The sequence below is a fragment of the Paroedura picta genome, chromosome 2, assembly GCF_049243985.1.
Source record: "Paroedura picta isolate Pp20150507F chromosome 2, Ppicta_v3.0, whole genome shotgun sequence".
Classification (NCBI taxonomy): Eukaryota; Metazoa; Chordata; class Lepidosauria; order Squamata; family Gekkonidae; genus Paroedura; species Paroedura picta.
This window is the reverse complement of record NC_135370.1, coordinates 32,127,911-32,149,530: the sequence shown is the minus strand read 5'-3', so window position 1 is coordinate 32,149,530 and position 21,620 is coordinate 32,127,911. Positions and strand designations below refer to the sequence as shown.

General features: G+C 44.4%; 1 protein-coding gene across 4 annotated transcripts in view; it reads right to left on the bottom strand.

Annotated features, from left to right (window-relative positions):
• Positions 1 to 21,620, bottom strand: part of PDE11A (phosphodiesterase 11A) — a 257,181-nt gene that overhangs the window by 69,345 nt on the left and 166,216 nt on the right. For all 4 annotated transcript variants that reach the window (XM_077319616.1, XM_077319618.1, XM_077319617.1 and 1 more), the window contains 2 exons: positions 8,954 to 9,100; positions 8,739 to 8,846 (listed from right to left, as the gene is read on the bottom strand). In XM_077319616.1, the coding sequence (XP_077175731.1) occupies positions 8,739 to 8,846; positions 8,954 to 9,100 (255 nt within the window). The remainder of the gene's footprint in view (positions 1 to 8,738; positions 8,847 to 8,953; positions 9,101 to 21,620) is intronic.

Sequence of the window (21,620 nt, the reverse complement as noted above, 5' to 3'; positions counted from 1 at the left end):
CCAATCCTTAGGGCCTCTTGTGGCGCAGAGTGGTAAGGCAGCCGTCTGAAAGCTTTGCCCATGAGGCTGGGAGTTCAATCCCAGGAGCCGGCTCAAGGTTGACTCAGCCTTCCATCCTTCCGAGGTCGGTAAAATGAGTACCCAGCTTGCTGGGGGGTAAACGGTAATGACTGGGGAAGGCACTGGCAAACCACCCCGTATTGAGTCTGCCATGAAAACGCTAGAGGGCGTCACCCCAAGGGTCAGACATGACTCGGTGCTTGCACAGGGGATACCTTTACCTTTACCTTTACCCAATCCTTGTGGGTAAAATTTGTGTAATATTATGTGACAAAATTACCGAGGCAGTAACTTAATCATCCACAGAGCCAGTTTGGTATAGTGGTTAGAAGTGCGGACTTCTAATCTGGCCTGCCGGGTTCGATTCTGCATTCCCCAAATGAAGCCAGCTGGGTGACCTTGGGATCACCATGGCTCTGATAAAACTGTTCTGACAGAGCAGAGATATCAGGCCACCGGCAACAGGTGGCAGAACCATGGCACTGGCCGCATTCATGCCGCCTCCAGATTATTGTCTGCGCACGCTCACACACCTGTGCATGCCGCCCGTGTGTGCCGCGGCATTACGGCGGTTGAGAACTGCTGCTCTAGATGGCCAATTATGAAGTGAATAATATTGGGGGGCAGACAAGAGAAAGGACACATAAAGTGCATGCTTACTCAATAATATCAAAGCACCCCATCACCCTCTCCTTCCCTATCGGAGAGAAGGCAATGAGTTCTGATTGTTTTTAATGCAATCTGATTTTTAAATGTTTCTTGAAGTCTGAAGAATGTTTCAGGTGTTTCTCAATGGTAAAAAAGTTGGGAAAGGCTGTCCTCTAGCTTTATCCTTGCCGTACTTTGCAGCAATTGTCCCAGGTTTTGGCCAAGGTTTAACATCTGAAGGTAAAGGTGTCCCCTGTGCAAGCACCGGGTCATGTCTGACCCTTGGGGTGACGCCCTCTAGCGTTTTCTTGGCAGACTCAATACAGGGTGGTTTGCCAGTGCCTTCCCCAGTCATTACCGTTCACCCCCCAGCAAGCAAGCTGGGTACTCATTTTACCGACCTTGGAAGGATGGAAGGCTGAGTCAACCCTGAGCCGGCTGCTTGGATCGAACTCCCAACCTCATGGACAGAGCTTCAGACAGCATGACTGCTGCCTTACCACTCTGCGCCACAAAAGACTCTTACTACTGCATCATTAATGAGCAAAGTCACTTGTACCTCCTAGTTTATGTTCACTGTGCTGCGCTACCAGTACGGCAGACCTCATCAAGCAGAGACACCGAAGGGTTCAGCTATCACAAGGTAAACGGGTGGTACCCAATAGGAAGATGGGGGTGAGGACCATCATCTTGGGTGTTTCTTCCACCCTCACCTCCCGCAAATGATAGCCCCAGCTTTGCAATGCACTGCCAGGTTCCAACAGATGCTGTAGTACTGGGAAGCTCAGCAATTAGCTTTTATTTAAAATACACAGAAGGCACAGGTTGTCCAGTCTGGCTATGGGAAGAGCAACTCAAAATGTAAGAAAAGAAAATAATGTTACAATAGTGAGCAGCCCCCTCTCCCAGATGTTCACACTCATACCCATTACTTGTATGGCAGATTGGGATGCATTTGAACTGTAGGCCACTTTAGAAGCCTAATTGGTCTGCAAAGTGGAGTATAAATGTATTAAAGGAAAAAACTCCCCTAAGTACCTCAAGTGCACTGACTTGCCCTAGAAAAGTATATGGAAACTGCACTAGGAATCAGAATCAGCAAAGGCTTCCTTGTTTTTATCGAGCCGGTCAGTGCCACATATAAGTCTTCCAATAATTAAACTGTGGAGGAACATCTATATATTGCACCACGGCAAGTGGCCTGCAAAGCCAAGTTATATAGAAACAAACTGAAGTATTATTACAATACTCGAGGTTTCTTCTTCTTTTTTTAAATAATTTTATTATTTAATATTATATAAAGCATTTACAGAGAAATTGAGCAGAAAAAGCGACCAGCTGATATGGTTTGCCATCTCTTTTAACATAGATATTCAGTTCTCATCACATATTATTCCTAATCTAGAAGTTTTTACCATTTTTCTTAGCCAAGTGATTGTTAATACATATGAGAGTATGATCTGTAAGAATACATTCTGTTATTATCTTAAATGATATTAGGTCAGTCTCCTTCATAAATTGGCCCTGACCCAAGAATTACTACTGCCGTCTTGTTAATTCCTATGAAGTATGGTTTGTCATCCTCTTTTAGCATACATATTGACATACATATTCAATTCCCATCGCATATTAATCCTGATCTAGGAGTTATTACCATCTTTCTTAGCAAAGTAGTTGTTGATACATATGAGGGTATAATCTATTATAAAGATATATTCTATTATTGTCTTAGATGATATAAAGTCAGTTCCCTTCATATATTGGTCCTGTCCTAAAAAGTTACTACTGCTGTCTTTCCCACAGGAAGCCAGGAGAATGCTCCATTGTTCAACTCATCCTTCAGGTGGTCGCAGAAAATGAAATTGTGTTTTTTTCCATAGTAGAGTGTTTCTGATTGTCCTTCTGTCAGGGCCAAAGAAATCTCTTACTTGATTCTTGCTTCCAGTCGCCTTTGAGTAGGCTCTGAATCCTTTGTCAATTTGGATCTCTTCCTCTGGTCGCACAGGAATATCTCCTGATAGCTTCCTGGTTGCTGTCGCTTTTGAATAGACTCTTTTTATTTTGCTGATCCAAATCATTTCCTGCTCTGAATAGACTTCCAGGTTTTCGGTACTTTCCTTCCTTGAATCTGTTTTCCCAGGTTCTTCAAAGGTACTTTGGGTTTTTACATCTCTGGCACTCTCTCCCTCCAGTAGATTAACTTCCAGACATTGAAGTTTCGTTTGATTTATTGTTAGCTGAGCTACGTCATCAGCTGGTCTCTCCGGACCATGGGCTCCATCCAAAAGCTCCCCCTTAGTCCCACCGATTTCCTTTTCCAGCTTAGTGACTGCTTTCAGTATCTTTGAGTTTCCTTTGCATAACAAATGGAAAAGCTGTGCCTTAGTTAATTCTTCCATAGTTCTAGGCAGTCACAAACTATAAACAGAAAGTCTCGTAAGGTCTCGCGGGAGCACGAGTGATCCCAAATTATCAGTTTGTCGATCTCCGTATCAAGTCAAATTCCCCCACTGAACTTTCACCCACAAATCTTCAAAGCTCTGTCTTTGTTTGGTTAGTGGGTATAATTAGCTGGGAGTCTCTCACTCGACGAAAGAGGGAATTCGCTTGTAAATTGGTTGAGGGGGGGGGGAGGGAAGAGCTTGTGGGGGAAGAAAGAGAAAAGCCAGAAAGCTTTCAATTCTTACTGTTGCAGATTCCAAGCTTCTGTCAACGCTCCTGTCAGTCTGGTAACAGATGGTCTGGGAAGAATGTAAGGTCAGCTGGTCATTTCAAGCTTGTAAAGTTGTTTGCGACAAGGACGCCATCATGACCTTGAGCACAGGCCGCTATTAATCCGGGGAGTTCAGTCCCCCTATCTCCCCACGTATCTGTAGGACCCTCAGGATGCCGTTCCCGGTTCCTGGGGCGACCGGTGAGCAGATTTGCGTATCTGCTCAGGTCAGCCAGGTGCAGAAGCTCCTGACCCTCGGCATGGCTTAAGAGCTGAACAGGAGTCCAGCTTTTTTATGGCGCCATCTTCAGTCGTCTCGAGGTTTCTTCTTCAATCCCTGCCTTAAGTCACTGATGAGCTCTCAAGTCATTCCTATCCCTGAAAATGTCTTAAACGGAAAGTTAAATAAACATTATTTTAAAGAGTTGTTTTTGGAATCTCGCATTTAAATAGATTAGGTCGATTAAACATTCTGCTCTAAGGCCTGATTCACACTCCCATTTGTCAGTACAACATAACTTTTAGGCAACCCTGTCACAATAAAGATATGTCCGTGGAGAAACTATTTGTATGAATGGGACCACCATAAAAACTACAGAAATGGCTTGCTGGATACAATCCGGTGAGGCACCATGTGCTGTAAAGCCATTCATAATATTGTTCCCCATAAATTTGGCACCAGGGAATTGTCTTGCATTGGAAAAAAGGTATGTGAGCCTGTCATTGACCGTTTATGCACTGGGAACTTTACTACCCCATCTCTCGTGCTGGAGCACAAATCGGGGGAGGATGGGGTGCACTGGGCCAAATGCTCCCCCATATGGGTGCAGGAAGAGGTGGGGCAACCTGCCACGACTAAAACTCCAGCCTGCAGCCTGGCATGAAACCTCCAGTGCATAAATGGTCATTAAGAGTCAAAATAGGACTACAACATGAGAAAGGGAAAACAACTGGGTTGGAAGTTGTCCTCATTTGACAATGTGCCCAATAAATACATATGAATCTACAGCCCATTTGCCCTGGCCTGGATGGCCCAAGCAAGCCTGATCTCATCAGATCACAGAAGCTAAGCAGGGTCAACCCTGGACTGTACTCAGATGGGAGACAACCAAAAAAGACCAGGACCGTTTCTGCACTGGGAATTTCGCTGCCCCGGCTTCTGTGTGGGAACACAAATCTGGGGCGGACCAGGTGCACTGGGCCAAATGCTCCCCCATGCAGGAACAGGAAGAGGCAGGACAACCTGCCCTGGCTCAAACTCCAGCCCACAACCTGGCACAAAACATCCAGTGCGGAAACGGTCCAAGTTTGCCACACAAAGGCTGGCAATGGCGTATCATCTGTGTTGGACTGTTTCCGCACTAGCAATATCATTCAAATTTGAATTTTTAAACGGTAAACTTCGTAATCTGTTTCTGCACTAAAATTTGCTTCTTCAGGCACAGTCCTGAATTGCTGCCTCACTTGCCCCGCAGCAAAGTAATCCCCAGAAAACCAGATTTCATCTTTTCAAGCGGGGTCTAATTTGGGGCTGCCCAATGTGGAAATGCATGCAATCGGGGGTTTTCCGTCAGACCCATTTTGGAAAGCCTGTCGCAAATTTCAGCCTGTGAATGAAGGAGAGGTAAAGGGGAGTTAACGCCAGAACCGACTCGCGGCATCCAAAGGAAATCCAAAGCAAGGCTAAAAAGGTATGTCTCCTAATGCAGAAACGGTCCCAGTCTCTTGCCTTGAAAACCCCATGGGGTTGCTGTAAGTCTGCGGCAATGTGACACTACTTTCTGCCGCCACCACAGCCCACCTAAACAAACAGCACGCTTGCCAAGCATTAAGAGATCTATTTGACTCTTCCGTTCTGTGAGATATACAGTCCAGAAGAAAAGAAGCTGCTTCATCACCCGAGCAAACCAAAACTAACATTGCCTTTGAGCACCACCTAGGGGGAGTTCTTTGTTTTTTTAATGCATATATTAAATCTGTATTGCTAGTGCACCGAAAATACAAGACAAGACAGCCATTACAGGCTGCATTTATCAGCTTGGTTTTAATCTTTATAAAAATACCAACTTTCAAATTACTGATGCCAGTTATCAAAGATGATCGAGGAAAAGCTTAACATTTCTAGCTTAGATTCTTAGAGGGAGGGCAGAGGTGTGTGTTCTAAGAGTGGTTGCCTGCAAGTTTGATTTGTAGTATGGACTGAGCATCACAAGTTCATACTCACCAAGAAGTCCAATGCAGGTTTGTTGCTTCTCATACCAAAGAGGTATGTCTGCCCCACACTCTTGTTCCTTCCCTCATTTATCATACACCTGAACGGAGTTTTTAAAAATAATGATGCAAACACGCACATGCACATTGATATTGGCCTTCCCAACATTTCAAAAATTCCTCGTGAGGTTCCCTGGGAAGGTGGTGGGTTCTCCTTCTTTGGAAGTTTTTAAGCAGAGGCTGGAGAGCCATCTGACTGAAATGCTGATTCTGTGAACTTAGGCAGATTGTGAGTGGGTGGGAAGAAGGGATTTGTGTCGGTGCTGGGCTCGTGTGGTCCTTTCTTGCATGCCCGGGGAAATGCTGATTGCCACTTTTTGGGAGGCAAATTTATTCCCAGCCAGATTGGCTAAAGGTTCTGTTTACGCTGGGGAGAGGCATGTAACTGGGAACACTGTGGGCGAGCAGGGAGTTGTGAATTTCCTGCACTGTGCAAGGGCTTGGACTCGATGACCCTGGAGGTTCCTTCCAACTCTGTGTTTCTATGAGTCTAAGAAATCACTAAAAGCGATTGACAAACGACTGGGAACATTGGAGCCCTTTTCAGACCTCAACGCCTTACAGCAGCCATCCTTCTCCCCATTCGACCTGAACTGGGCTACACGTCCAGAGGGTACTCTTTAAAAGCGCTACCTGGAATTGAAAGTGTATGCGTAACAATTCTCCTAGCCCACTTCCCCTCTTCTTAAATCTTGCTTGCGTCTTGCAAACGACATACTGTCATTGTTTAATTGCTTTATAAACATCCTGAACGCTGTTTATTTTTTAACAAGTTCCCCAGGTATCAGAGCACCGGCATAATTAATCGTGCTTGCTTTATCTCCCAATGAATTGGTTCTTATCTCTGATGTAATGCACTTTAGGCGGAGAAAATATCGCCTGGTTTAGTGACACGTGAAACACTATTATCCTCGGTGATACAGTGGTTGAAGCTGCCCTCTTTTGCAGTCGTGATGCAGGCTTCGAAGCCCTTCATCATAAAAACTACAGTTTGGAAAGGCCCCTCAAGGACCATCAACCCCAAATTCATGCAGTGAGTCAGGTCTTATGACACTTAAGATATCTTTGCAGGCTACTTATTCACCCCTCTTTTGGTGGCGTGGGTTTTCTTTTTCTTTTTAAGTGAAGGGATCAGTGCCTGGGTATAAATGTGACAAGTGTGGAAGGAATAATTCTCCATTTTCTTTTATCTACATGGTTAATTTCCTGATCTCTTCCACAAAGCCGAAGGAGTCAGTTCGCCTGTCTTCATTAGGAGGGTTGTAAACAGCTGACACTATAAGATGTTGTGGTACTTCCGCTGAAATATTGAAACAGCAAACATGCCTGTTCTTCATTAGGGATCACTGAGTTCCTGAACTGAGCAGCGTTTCTTTACTCAACCAACCTGGCTCTCTTTTACTATCATAATTTAGGGTTGCCAACAGGGGGGGAAATACACCCTGTCCCTTTAAGTTCTGGAGAGGGCCTGCAAAATGGAGCTTTCCCACCAAGCCTTTCGGGTGGCGATTTCGGGTCACATGGAAAAGGGGGAAGACGCGAAGCAAACCGCTTATGCACGGGACAGGACGCAACGGTGGCAAAAGCCAGAATAACCAATTATGCACACGGCGCCCCCGGCACCACTTCTGGTTGCGCCCTGGTCACGCGAAAGCTGTGCTTTCTTCTGCGTTTCGCTAACGCGACTTTTTCGGTGGCATGCACCGAATCTGTGGCTGGTTGCAGCCGGCTCCGTGCGTTATTGGTGATTTTAGTCACCGCCATTCCACCCCGAATGTGCGCTATCCCCCCCCCCCGTGCATAATGGGCCTTAGACAGGAATCAATCAAATATTCTACTGTCAGTGATGTTGTTACTGTTATCACTTGATGCAATTACTGAATTCATGTTATATCTCTCATATGGTTTCATGTTCCCTGTAAACGGGTCAGAGCCGCAAGGGAGGGAACTATTTAAACAAACAAACAAACAAACAAACTTGCAGGAATGGACAGGTGAATCTTTTCACCGTGTGGAGATAAATAACATCACATCACATTGTTTATAAAAACCCAAGAAGCCTCTACTAAAGGGGGGCATATTTCTCAAGGTGTTGGGAACCCTACTTTTCCTAAATGTGGAATCTATTGTTGGTCAGCACCCTAGAAGGTGTTCCAGGTTTCCAGCCCTAACTGGATACTCAGCACCTCACATTCATTTTCAGATTCACATGTATTTCATTCATTCATTCATTCATTCATTCATTCATTCATTCATTCATTCATTCATTCATTCATTCATTCATTCATTCATTCAATTTCTATCACGCCACTCCCACAAGGGCTTGTGGCGACTAACAAAAGTATAAAAACCCCAATACATAAAACCCCCCATAAAACCTGTAAACAATTTAAAACAATCCCAGACTGGCCAATCCACTTAAAAACCATCTATATTCGGTGGCAGAAAAATCTCAATACTAATCATTCCTAAAACCTCAGGGTGGACAGAGGGGTCCTCCTGTCGCTGCTAACTTTCCTTGCCGGGTATCCGCCATTCTTCCTCTACCCTAGCCCACCTGTATTTGAGCAGGTATCAAGCCCTGCTTTGGGAATTTGGCAACTAGGCCTTGGTCCTATTAACATTCATATATCGTAAAATTGTATATTCCAATGGACTTTGATACAACGGACTCCCTCGATTGTACTAAATCAACCAGAGATTTCATAGATTTGTCTCCATTTTGTCTGTTTTTCTATCGAGGACTGAAACAACTTTGTAAGATTGTACTAACGTTACTATAGCACAATGGCCCCACCATTCCCCGCTGCTCGTTCTTTTTGGCTCAGCTGCCAATCCTCTGTCAAATGTTGCTAATAAAATGCAGTGTTTGGGCCTCTTAATACTCTCAGGCATTTGAGGAATAGATAACTACATAGATTATGAGCAAAAAGAAGCGATAAATGTTCAGACACGCAGACAATGGTTATGGTAAAAGGTTCTTACACAATGGTTATGGTAAAAGGTTCTTACACACACACGGGCTGTTGTGGCAGTCAACACTCACCGTCAACATGGCAAACATTAGCTGGCACACATTGAAAGCATGCCTCCAGTTGTGATAGAGAACCATCCGATAATTCTTCCTAACTGTCAAAAGCCACCTACACAATGTCTGAAACGGAAAAGTACAAATTGCATCAGGGAGACTAACGTGTACAAATGGACACGACGCTGCCAAAGACAAAAGCGGCAGATTATCTCCGCAGAGCAGATGGTTACCTCGTAGTCAATTTTAAATTTCTGAACCATTCCCAGCTCCATGAACATCCGGAGGGCTGCCGTTATCATGGTATCCACGTCGAGGGAGAAGTCGTCAAAGTGGACGTTGTCTATGCCAAGCTCTGACACGAGGGGGATGCTGGCCGTCTAGAATTTATCCAAAGACAAGAAGAAACTTTTCAGACACAGTTTTATGTTTTTCTCTGGTCTTTTTCTAAGAATGAATTTTCCTAGAACACACCCCAAGAATGCATATTTCAAGGGGAACAAATCTGGAAGAGGGGAGATGGGACAATAAATTCTCAGGGAGAGATATTGCTAGGTTGAACAGGAGATAAACTGAAACCTAATGACGCAGTCCAACAAAGATGGCCGGACAAATCTCTACTTGTTTCTGAGGGAATTACCTTAGAACACCATTCAAGTTGTGAGGAAACAATGATTGACAGGCGGAGGGTAAGTCGCATATAACTTTTTAAATCTTGCATGGCAATGACGGCTTTGATCAGACATCATTTAAAACCATGGCTTAATTATCAAACTATGTGTTCGTTATTTGAGCACATAAAATCAGCGTCAAAAATTAATCGCAATCTTAACTGTGATGTGTAAATACAGATGTCCTGCCATGTTCTCTGCTGCAGCCTTTGAAAACACTCCCTGGGCTACAGAAATGCCTGGCCATAGCAGCCTGAAGTAGAAGCTGTTCTTGCCTTTTACTGTCTCTCCCCGGCAGTCTCCTTGGATGATGAAAGCAATTGTCAAGACAAACAAGGATTTCAGTGATTGTCTGTGGGGCAAATCCTGGTTTCACAAACTAATTCAGCTTTTCCCAACTTTTTTACCGTTGAGAAACCCCTGAAACATTCTTCAGGCTTTGAGAAACCCCAGAAGTGGTGCAATTATACATAATTGGGTTGGGAAGCATAGCTGTGTACATGCTCAACCATGGCCCCTCCCCTTACCACCCCCTACAGGCCTATCACTGGCCATTTTTCGAGGAGAGTGGTCAACATGACCATATATGGTTATATCACCTGGTAAATGTTTAACAAATTTTAAAATATATATATATTTACAATCAATTACGTAACTCCCACCCATTTGGGAAACGCTTCCAGAGCCATCAAGAAACCCTGGTTGAGAAAGCCTGAACTGTTAAAACAAACCACAGTTTCACATTACGTCTGAAGCCAATGCAAATCTGTGTCCGAAAAACAGTGAACACTTGTGAATTACAGCGTGTGTATTTTTATGCAAATACATGGTTGAGAGGTTTGTGTGTTTGAGTAGTGTACTCTCGACAAAATAAACTTATCTCACTTCACAAGGCATGATTTCCCCCTGGACACACAACCTCTTCTCCATGAAAGAATAAGCTATGAGTAAAGTATTCCTGGGGTGTGTGGAATGTTATAGTACAGGCCAATCTTGTCAGATCTCAGATGCTAAGAAGGATTTGCCCTGGCTAGTACTTGGATGGGAGACCACCAAAAAAATCCAAGGATCGCTATGCAGAGGCAGGCAATGGTAAACCACCTCTGCTTAACCACTTGCCTTGAAAACCCTATGGCAGACTTTCTCAACCAGCATTTCATGAAACCCTGGGGTTTCTTGGAGGCCCTAGAAAAGTGACCATATATGGTCATATCTACCTCCCCCCACAAAAAATGGTCAATGCTGGGTCTGAAGGGGGTGGGAAGGAGAGCCCCCCCCCGGTGGGCATGTACAGAACTATGATTTCCAACCATATTCTGCCCAATCGCACCAGTTCTGGAGTCTCTAGAAGCCTGAAGGAAGTTTCAGGTATTTCTCAATGTTAAAGAAGTTGTGAAAGGCTGCCCTATGGGGTCACCATAAGTCAGCTCCAACTTGATGGTGCCATGACACACACAGACATACACACGCAAAGTGGTTCTGAGTTCCAATCGTAGCATCTGAAGAGTTATCTGCTCTGCAGCAGTGCCACTAATGCAGTGCCACTAATGCAATAGATCTGAACTACTGTAGGCCAGGGTGTTGATTCTGACTAATTAAAATTTTTTGCCTATACAGTGTTCGTATTTATAAAAGCATCCATGGTGAAGACCACATCTACATATCCACTGAGGAAGAGTGCAATAAAAAAATATTTGGCAGTGGGCAGCTTCAAACATTAAACTACTGCCAACTGCTTGTTATGTCTCTTCTGGGCAATGCCTGCTGGCTATGTCCAGGAGGAAAACTGTGTGAAAAAGTAATATATGCTTATGTTTTCTGTGTAAAAAAGTAATATAAGCTGCAGGTTTGCCCTGAGCTGGGTGGCCCAGGTTAAGCCAATACAGTCAGATTTTGGAAGCTAAAACCAAGAACTGTCAATCACACATAGAAATTGGAGCTCAGCCAGAACGAGGTCCAGAATTCACTCTTGTTTTCACAACCAATAGCTTTCATCAATACCTTAGCTCCTCAATCAATATTGTGAATAAACGGAGAACCCTGTCTATTCTATTAAACTCTCAGAATAGGGTCTGAAAGTTTGACAGAATAGATGGGGTTCTCCATTTTACATCTGAGCCTGTGGCCAAATGGATACTTGAAGGATCTATGAAAAATATGAATCAGGCATGTATAATATTGATGGAGGAGCTAAGCTACTGATGGAAGCTATTGGTTGTGATAAAGAGAGTGAACTCTGGACCTTGTTCTGGCTGTGCTCCAATTTCTAGAAGAAGAAGACATTCAAAAGAAATTCCGTCTCAACATCCGGAAGAAGTTCCTGCCAGTTACAGCGGTTTCTCAGTGGAACAGGCTTCCTCGGGAGGTGGTGGGTTCTCCATCTTTGGAAATTTTTAAACAGAGGCTGGATAGCCATCTGACGGAGAGGCTGATTCTGTGAAGGCTTAAGGGGGTGGCAGGTTACAGTGGATGAGTGATAGGGTTGTGAGTCCCTTCCCATGAAGTCCCTTTCAACTCTAGGATTCTATGATTCTAAGAAGAAGAAGAGTTGGTTCTTATATGCCGCTTTTCTCTACCCGAAGGAGTCTTAAAGCGGCTTACAACCCCATTCCTTTTCGTCTCCCCACAACAGACACCCTGTGAGGTAGGTGAGGTTGAGAGAGCCCTGATATCACTGCTCTATCAGAAAAGTTTTATCAGAGCCATAGCAAGCCCAAGGTCACCCAGCTGGCTGCATTTGGGGGAGTGCAGAATCGAATGCCAGATTAGAAGTCCGCACTTAGAATAACCACTACACCAAACTGGCTCTGTAATTTTGTCACATAATATTACACAGATTTTACCCACAAGGATTGGGTATTCCTTGGCTAGATGAGGTTGAGAGAGCCCTGATATTACTGCTCGGTCAGAACAGCTTTAACAGTGCTGTGGGGAGCCCAAGGTCACCCAGCTGGCTGCATGTGGAGGAGCGCAGAATCAAACCCGGCTTGCCAGAGTAGAAGACCGCACTCCTAACCACTACACCAAGCTGGCTCTCGTCTATGTAAAGAACATTAAAGACTTCAGATTTTGGAAGCTAAACAGGGCCAGCCCTGACCACTGTTTGGATGAGAGACCACCAAGGAGTACCAGGATTGCTAAGCAGAGGCAGGCAATAGCAAATCATCTCTGTTTGTCTCTTGCCTGGAAAACCCTATTGTGGCGCTCCCCAACAATCGGGCTACAGCCCGGTACCAGGCCATGGAGGCCTTGGTACCAGGCCGCGGTGGGGGGGGGAGGTGCAGACGACAGTGCGCCAGTAGGCGCGCCTCCCTACGCACCCTGCGGCGTGCGCTTGCAGCACCAGGAGCGATTGGCCACCAGCACACCTCCCTCTCCCCCCCCCCGGTCCCCAGCCTGAAAAAGGTTGGGGATCACTGTCCTACTGGATCACCATACGTCACTGGTGACTTGACAAGACTTGCCCCCCCCCCTCCAGTACACCTTTCCTGCATAACTGGCCTTTGAGGAAACTTATACCAACTTATAGCCAAATCTAACAGGACCTTGGCAGGTAGCAGGCAGTGTCTGTAGCATCTAGTGTTGCTCTGTGTAAATGACTGAAAAAGTGCCAATAAAGCAATATATACTGGAAACATGAATTTTTCTTGGAGCTGCAGCCTGAGTAAACTACAGGGATTTGTCAAAGGGAGAAAAAAATATTTTAAGAACTGATCATAAACCGATGAACAAAACAAGTCAAAGACAATTTTTTCCATATCAATCTTTGTATTTATGAGGTCTCGCCATCCCTATATTTAACAGGAGTGCCGTAATACAAAATAATCACTGAATTAATAGCCGAGCAGTAACATTTGTATAAAAGAACCATTTGCTTTACAACAGCAATAAAAGAAATGGCAGAATTATGTATGAGGGACCAGGCTAATTTGAATAATGTAGAAAAGGAGAAATATTACATATGTGAGACATCTATTGTCATTCTTAGGCATCTGAAGTGAAGCAGACCATGCGTATAAAGAACAGAATCCTAGAAACTACAACTGTAAAAAAAACCACTCTTAATATATATATTATTCAAATGTATGCTTAAAATCCCAGCTGATCAGAAAGGTTTCTCACATATTAAAGGTAAAGGTCAAGGTATCCCCTGTGCAAGCACCGGGTCATGTCTGATCCTTGGGGTGACGCCCTCCAGCGTTTTCATGGCAGACTCACATATTATGGAATAGCAAAATGCTTTCCTTTATGACAGGTATTACTGTTGAAGGAAGGATGTGGCTCTCGGAAAGCCACCAATAGACCCCCCCCAGACATGATCCCCTCCCTACTTTTTCACATGCAGAACCAATCCACACGTCACATTACAACTAATTATGAGATTTACCTGGCTCCATGGGCCCTTAGGGTAACCAAGGCCATGGGTATCTTATTTTATTATCCCTGTCTTCTCAGTAGGGAGCACAATACGGAGACTCAGGGGTTATAGCTAAATTCCACTGAAACTAATTAAACGGGCCTCACCCATGACCGACGAACAAGGCCTATCTTTGGCATCTCCAGTTAAAAGGAGCACATTGTAGGTGATGAGAAAGAGCCCTACCTGAGATCCCGGAGAGCCACTACCAGTCAAGAGTACACATTGCTGACCTTGATGGAAAACGGAGCTCTTCCACCAGGTCTATGGTTGAGGTTGGGGTCAGCGAAGAAGATCGATTCCCCCCCGCCCGAGTGTGAGTAGTATATTGAACCATCTTGACCTCCTTCCTCGCCCCTCCTGTAGTGAGGATGGGGGGGAGGTCCGCCATGTCCTGTGATTTTATGTCTTTTAATGTGGGTTTTAATGGGTTTTAATTGGACATTGTAACCCGCCACGAGCCGGCTTTGGAAGTGGTGGGAAATAATAATAATAATAATAATAATAATAATAATAATAATAATAATAATAATAATAATAATAATAATAATAATGGCCCATCCTATATAAAGGTTTGTGTGTGACTTAGGCATGTTGCCATGGAAACCATGTGAATGGAAGGCAGTTATTGGTTTTAGGCCATGAGTTTTACCTCAACACAAGTGTCCAAAGGAGTGTTGTTTTATTTTTCTTCAGAAGAGTAAAAAATCACTTATAGAGAGAAAACCAGACACATTCATGTTTCGCTGTGGATTTGGGGTCGAATCCACCCCTCTCTTCAATCCCTGGGGATCTGGTTGCAAGGGAGATGTTGATTCTGAAACATCTCAGACATTCTACTGCAGCCAGTTAAATAACTAAATACGATTACACTGCTCCAATAAAATTAAAGGGAAGATTCTCTTATTTCACAGTCTCACCCTAGATTCTTGGTCATGCGACAGGCATAATTCCCAAACTGGGTCACAAGTCCCCCAAGCATGACAGAGAACTAATAGAAATAAAATACTTCAAATCATTAAAGATTTCTCAGAGTCCAAAGCATTCAACAATAAAGGAGGCTGCCCGCTGTTTCTCCGCATGATTTACTGCTCTGGCATCATCACTCTCTTTGGGGTGGTTGGTGGCATGGAAGGTTCTGTGGTCTCTCTGGATTAATCAATCACAGCTGCAGCCAAGATGTACAGAACTATTCCCCTATTTAAAAAGAGGCTGCTTACTGCTTCCCTACATGAGTCCCTGCTTTAGGCTTCTCGCCTTCCAGCAGGAGACATCCCCAGATGAGTGCACGCACAGGGGGTGGGATTCTGTGTGAGCAGGTAATTCTTAGTGTTACACACATTAAAACAGGTATAACAGTGAAATGTGTCTTCCGCATTAATTCAGAAAATAAACGGAGGGAAGTAGCAATAATAATAATAATAATAATAATAATAAATTAATTATAAAATCTGATGATGACTGAAACAAAGAAAGAATTACAATTTCATGAAATAATTAATCTGAAGAAAGATGTCCTGAACTCCCTGTAAGACATGCCCAAGGCATCTTAGAATAACTCTTAAAAACAAACCCTAAGACATAGTAACAGAATAGAACAGACAGAACCTACAACCATCTCCTTCTTCCTCTTGAATATACTGCAACTGCTATTTATTTTATTTGTTACATTTCTATACCGCCCAACTTTATGGCTCTGGGTGGCTTTCAACACACGTTTGTAGGTTGCAAAGTTATGGTTTGCAGCTCATAGTGCGAAGAATACAGAACACAAGAGCAGTTTGAAGTTGTGACACGAAACAAACATTCCCCGTACTTTAGCATCATTTTGCATCTAACTAATCTGAACAGAAAAATTGGCACGAGCTGGTGATATTTGGCCAAGAAGCAACCCCAGACCACAATGTTGCACTTGCACAGTGACTTTTTGTTGTTGTCAAGGCAAGAGATGCTCAGAGGTGGTTTGCTTTTGCCTCGTCTCCCATCCAGGTTCTAACCTGGGCTGACCCTGCTTAGCTTCTAAGATCTGAGGAGAGCAAATTAGCCTCGACTATCTAGATCAGGGCAGTGCCCAGCAGATATATGCTATTTCTGCCACCTTATCTGTTCCACATAATATATTTCTGGTAAGGGCTTGGAGGAGGAGCGTTTCTCATGGCTTCAGCACTCAACATCCACTCAGGGCGGCTGTCCCGCCCCTGAGTGCCTCCTCCTCCAACCAGCTTGCCTGTCTGTCCAATGCCCAGCCAATTGCCTGTCCCCCACCCCTGACCACCCCCTCCTCCTTCCACTTCCCTCTGAGGCTCAGAGGCTGCAGATCTGTGCTGCATGAGAGTTGCCCTGGACGGTGAGTTCCCTGCCTAAGGTCCTCCAGCTTGCAGCCTTTCCAGGTCCTGGGGAGAGGCCATCTGCATAATTCTTCCACTCCCACCCCCCCATCTAGCGCCCGTTGTAGTCCTAAATGCAACGGGCGTTCTCCCTAGTTTAATTATATTGCAAATCATATTACATGAAGTACAGCACAGCTTGGGATGATTTGTTATGAAGTGACCATTTGAAATTATTTGTCCTTGTTATCACGAATCAAGCTTTGGCCTGGACTGAACTTCGCTCAGGTGTCGGTCGACAGAAATGCTTACATGCCACCAAGTTCCCCATCCTCAAAAGATCTCTTTACTGTTTCACCACCCAGCATATGGGCACATGTAATGCCAAGGAAATGAAAGTAGAAGGGGGGGGGCTGTAAATTCAACACCTCACGGCACTATGCTCTCCAGATCCCTTTACACCGTTAACCAACAAACAGCAGGAGATGGGAACACAAAGCCTGTGTGATTTTACCTTTTACTGCGTTCTTGAATTTAACGGTGCTCTTGGTTAAGCTGTTTTCCGTTTCATGTCATTTTCTTGCTGTACACTCAGTAAGAACTTCAAGCTACTAAACTGACACAGTGAACAGAATGGTCTCCTTAATTTTTCTTCAGCTGGGCTCTTGTGTATTTAATAGTGGCACAGAAGGCTGACACCAGCTGGCGTAAAACGGCAAAGGCAAGACAATCTGTGGGGAAACTTCACCTGCCGATTCTCCCTGACATGCAGCTGCCAGAGATTTGCTTAAGAGCCAAGGGCCTTCCTTCTTGCAGATCCCCTATTTCTGTTACTGGTAGATGCTTGCTAATTTGGGGGGAGGGAGGTCAAAGTGAGGGCACAACAATCTAAATTATAGGACACAATACATAAGGAAGATTCAGGTGGGTCACCATGTGGGTTTGATGCAGCAGACCCAAGTTGGAGTCCAGTGACACCTTTACCACCAACAAAATTTTACTAAAGATGTAAGTTTTTGTGCGCAAGCCCACTTCCTGAGCAAAGGCCCCATGAAATGACTGCAAAGGGCACAAAACCACCCATGCCATTGTTGTTCAATGTCATTTTACTTCTGTCTTTAAAAACGTCTATGGCACTTGCCTGCCACACTAGCCTTCAATGTGGCTCATAAATTCTATTTAAAATATGCAACACCAGCAGTAATACTATGCTAAAAAAAAGCTGTTTGTATTTAACCAGAGTCTCACACACTGTGAGAACAATTAAAGGGTAAAACATTTCTAGGATTTATCAAGGTGCCCATATAAACAACACAGTGGAGGGGAAAATAAACAACGGAGGAACTAACTGAGCCAACATGGTGTAGTGGCTAAGAGCATCAGTCCAAGATCTGAGACATTCAAGTTTGAATCCAACTCTGGTTGCTGGGTAATCTTTGGACGGGCGCACACATTGCTAGTCTAACCTACCTCACAGGATTGTGCTGATGATGCAATGGAGACAAGGACGAACCTCTTTGGAAGTTTTTAAGCAGAGAGGCTAGACAGAAATGCTGATTCTGTGAACACAGGCAGATCGTAACTGGGTGGGCAGAAGGGATTTTGTCAGTGTTTGGCTCTTGTGACTCTTTCTTACAAGCCCAGGTAAATGCCGTTCACCACTTTGGGATCAGGAGGCAAAGTTCTTTCAGGCCAGACTGGCCAGGGATTCTTGTTTTGGGAAGGGCATCATCTGGGCATGGAACTGGGATCACTGTGGATGGGCAGGTAGTCGTGAATTTTCTGCATTCTTCAGGGGGATGGGCTAGATCAGTGGTCCCCAACCTTCTTATCACCGGGGGCCACTCAACGCCTTTTACTGAGGCCTGGGGGGGGGGTAGTTTACTCCTCTACTCTCAACCACTGCCCTAACGCTCTCTGATCGCTATGGCAATGTTTAAACATCCCTTCAAAATAAGATACAGGCACGCCACAACAATGAACATAAGTAACATTTTATTTTCATGGAAATTTTAACTCATGACAATGACAAATCAATGGGAACCCTGAGCTTGTTTCTCTGCAACGAGATAGTCCCATCTGGGAGTGATGGGAGACAACGACACCCGAAGTTTGTTGTAAAGGGCCGGGGGGGGGGGATGAAGTAAGGGGCTGGGGGGGGGGAAGGTGTCCTTCGCGGCCCACCTCCAATTAGTAGACGGACCACATGCGGTCCACAGCCCACAGGTTGGGGATCACTAGGCTACATGACCCTGGAGGTTCCTTCCAACTCTATGATTCTATGAGAACAATGTAAACCACTCATATCTGGGGAGAAAAGTGGAATATAAATGAAAAGTATCAATAAGGTAAAGGTAAAGGTATCCCCTGTGCAAGCACCGAGTCATGTCTGACCCTTGGGGTGACGCCCTCCAGCGTTTTCATGGCAGACTCAATACGGGGTGGTTTGCCAGTGCCTTCCCCAGTCATTACCGTTTACCCCCCAGCAAGCTGGGTACTCATTTTACCAACCTCGGAAGGATGGAAGGCTGAGTCAACCTTGAGCCGGCTGCTGGGATTGAACTCCCAGCCTCATGGGCAGAGCTTTCAGACGGCTGCCTTACCACTCTGCGCCACAAGAGGCTCATTGAAAAGTATCAATGTATTCGTATTTATTAATGGAATGCTTGTTTCATTCTTGACAAACCAGTGATGACGAGAACAACTGAGAAACAGAAAACTCAAAATGGTGGGAACATTTCCCATAATTCCCTATACAGAGGGAGGCAAGGGCAACAATGATCTGATATTATGTTATTAAACAAGCATTTTGCTTGCTTTCTAATGAAACATTACAATTAAGAGGCAAATGTTTCTCTATTCCGCCCCAGGCTTGATGTATCTCGGTAGATGAGATTAAAGCTGCACAGGTTTACACCTCTCTCTCTCTCTCTCTCTGTAGGGGTCTGTGTCTAATTGTTCCAGCTAAGGGATACCTCAACACTCAGAGCAAACTTGCTTTTAAAGGCCTCCATCTGTTACCATGTCCTGCTGACGGATGATATCTCTCTGCCCTTCACACTGCTGAATCAGCACCTCCTCATGATAGATCTACAGCACCAGAAGAAGGACGTTATTCTCTAAAGGAAACTTTCTAAGACAACGAAACATAAAATGAGGGAATGAGGGAACGATTTCACCTGCCGCTTACAACCACTTTCTGCATAGCCCACGCCTGTTTAATTGTATTTTTTTACACTTTCTTTCCCTTGTAGACCAGAACACCCCGCAGGTGAGCACGTTAGTTTTCGTCAAAAACAGGTTTCTGAATTCATGAGCTCTTATTTGTGAAAGCTGTGCAATATGATTCATCCGGTGTTTAAAAAGATAATCTTATTTAAATGGAATTGTAACCCCAGGATGGGGTTGTAAACTTCTGAATCGTTTCCTGAAACGATCAGGCCCTACCTTGAACCCATTGTGCTCAGCCAGTTTAAAATCTTCATATTTTGTTGCTTTGTCTGAGGAGAAATTTTCATAAACTTCTGCTAGCACCCCCTTTATGAGGCTGAGGAGATATTTCATGAGTTGTGTTGGAGGAATATTCCAGTTTCGTTCAGTTTTCTCAAAAGTAGCCAAGGAGATCTGAGGATCTTCCCCAACCACATACAAAAGTAGAATTCTTAGGTGTTATCCTTGGAGGGTTTAGACTTTATACTTTGATTTCTCCTTTTTTGTTTCTAACTAGGGATGAATGCTTGGGTTCAGAATCAATAATGATTTGGGTATTTTTCAACTGTATTCAAGCAGAATAAAAAAAAAACCTCAGCCAGTTTGGTGTAGTGGTTAGGAGTGCGGACTTCTAATCTGGCATGCCAGGTTCGATTCTGCACTCCCTCACATGCAGCCAGCTGTGCGACCTTGGGCCAGTCACAGCACTGATAAAGCTGTTCTGACCGGGCAGTGATATCAGGGCTCTCTCAGCCTCACCCACCTCACAGGGTGTCTGTTTTGGGGAGAGGATGGGAAGGCGACTGTAAGCCGCTTTGAGCCTCCTTCGGGTAGGGAAAAGCGGCATATAAGAACCAACTCTTCTTCTTCTTCTTCTTCTTCTTCTTCTTCTTCTTCTATCAGCCAAATCACAGATGTCCGAATCGATTTGGGCTTGATTCGGCTGATTCAGCATTGAAAAGGACTTCGACGAACAGCTGTTTGTCAGGGTCTTTAAATGCCTCTTGGGCAGGCCTTCCCAGGTTACTGAGAGCTCTTTGTAGCCTGGGAAGGGAGGGTAGGCAAGAGCTCCCACAAGACACCTCACTTCTAAAGCCAACACCTGTACAGTTGTGCTCCCTTCTGAGACCTTTTATATGTCACACCTGTATATGTCATGTGTATTATGAGGAGACGTGTGTTATGCGGTTTCCTTGTCGTCCTTCTTGATTCCTATTTGTTTTCTCCGCCATCAAAGACTCTGACCTTAGAATTTTTAGTTGGATCCAAAGAACAGAATGGTCTGTTCTTTAAAAGGGGATCTTCTACTCAGTTTCAGATAGAAACATGAGGTATATAATTCTAAATAAATAAGAAAGTTCCTTAAATAGGCCTGGCCACAAAGGCTTATTTTCTCATTTGCTGCTTAGGCCAGGGGTAGTCAAACTGCGGCCCTCCAGATGTCCATGGACTACAATTCCCAGGAGCCCCTGCCAGCAAATGTTGGCAGGGGGCTCCTGGGAATTGTAGTCCATGGACATCTGGAGGGCCGCAGTTTGACTACCCCTGGCTTAGGCTAATAACTTGCACAAAGAAGCCAGTTTTCTCTAAGTCTACATCACTTCCCTCAGTCTCTTCTCTCCACAGAACTCTCCACAAACTCTCTCCAACCCCTACTGGACAAATACCATCCAATCATGACACACTTTAATCACCTATTCGGTCCCCTCCCTATTTTAGAGGCTTACATTTGAACCCAAAAGCAACATGCATATAAAGCCCCGCATTAAAACAAGAATAAAACATGTACAAAGAATTTACACAGCCAAACACACCAAGAACTTTAGCTCTTTGAAAAATGGGATACAGGACACTAAGGGCATGGATTAAAAGGGATATGTGAATGCTATCCAAAAGTATCCAGGGATTGTTTTTAGAGGTCTGTCATTGGTTTTAGATGAAGATCTTAGGCTAGATCTGAAGTATCACAAGTGGAGCAAAGCCGGTGGAAGGAGACAGGAAGGTGGTTCCTGTCTCCTTCCCCCCAATGCAAAGTTCTTCTTTAGAACGGAACGATTAAGGTCCTAAATCAACTTAGAAAAACTTGGTGTGTGTTCCAATGGACTTTTTTCAGTTTTTCTAATGCCAAAATTGAGTTATGAAACATTTTCTCCTTCCGATTTAATAAAAGTCTCTTTAAAGATAAGATTTTACTTGCTCAAAACATGTGGTGTAAAGATTTTTAATTAAGAAAGTTCAGCATTAGAAAACTATTGGGGCCCAGAAGAAACTAGCA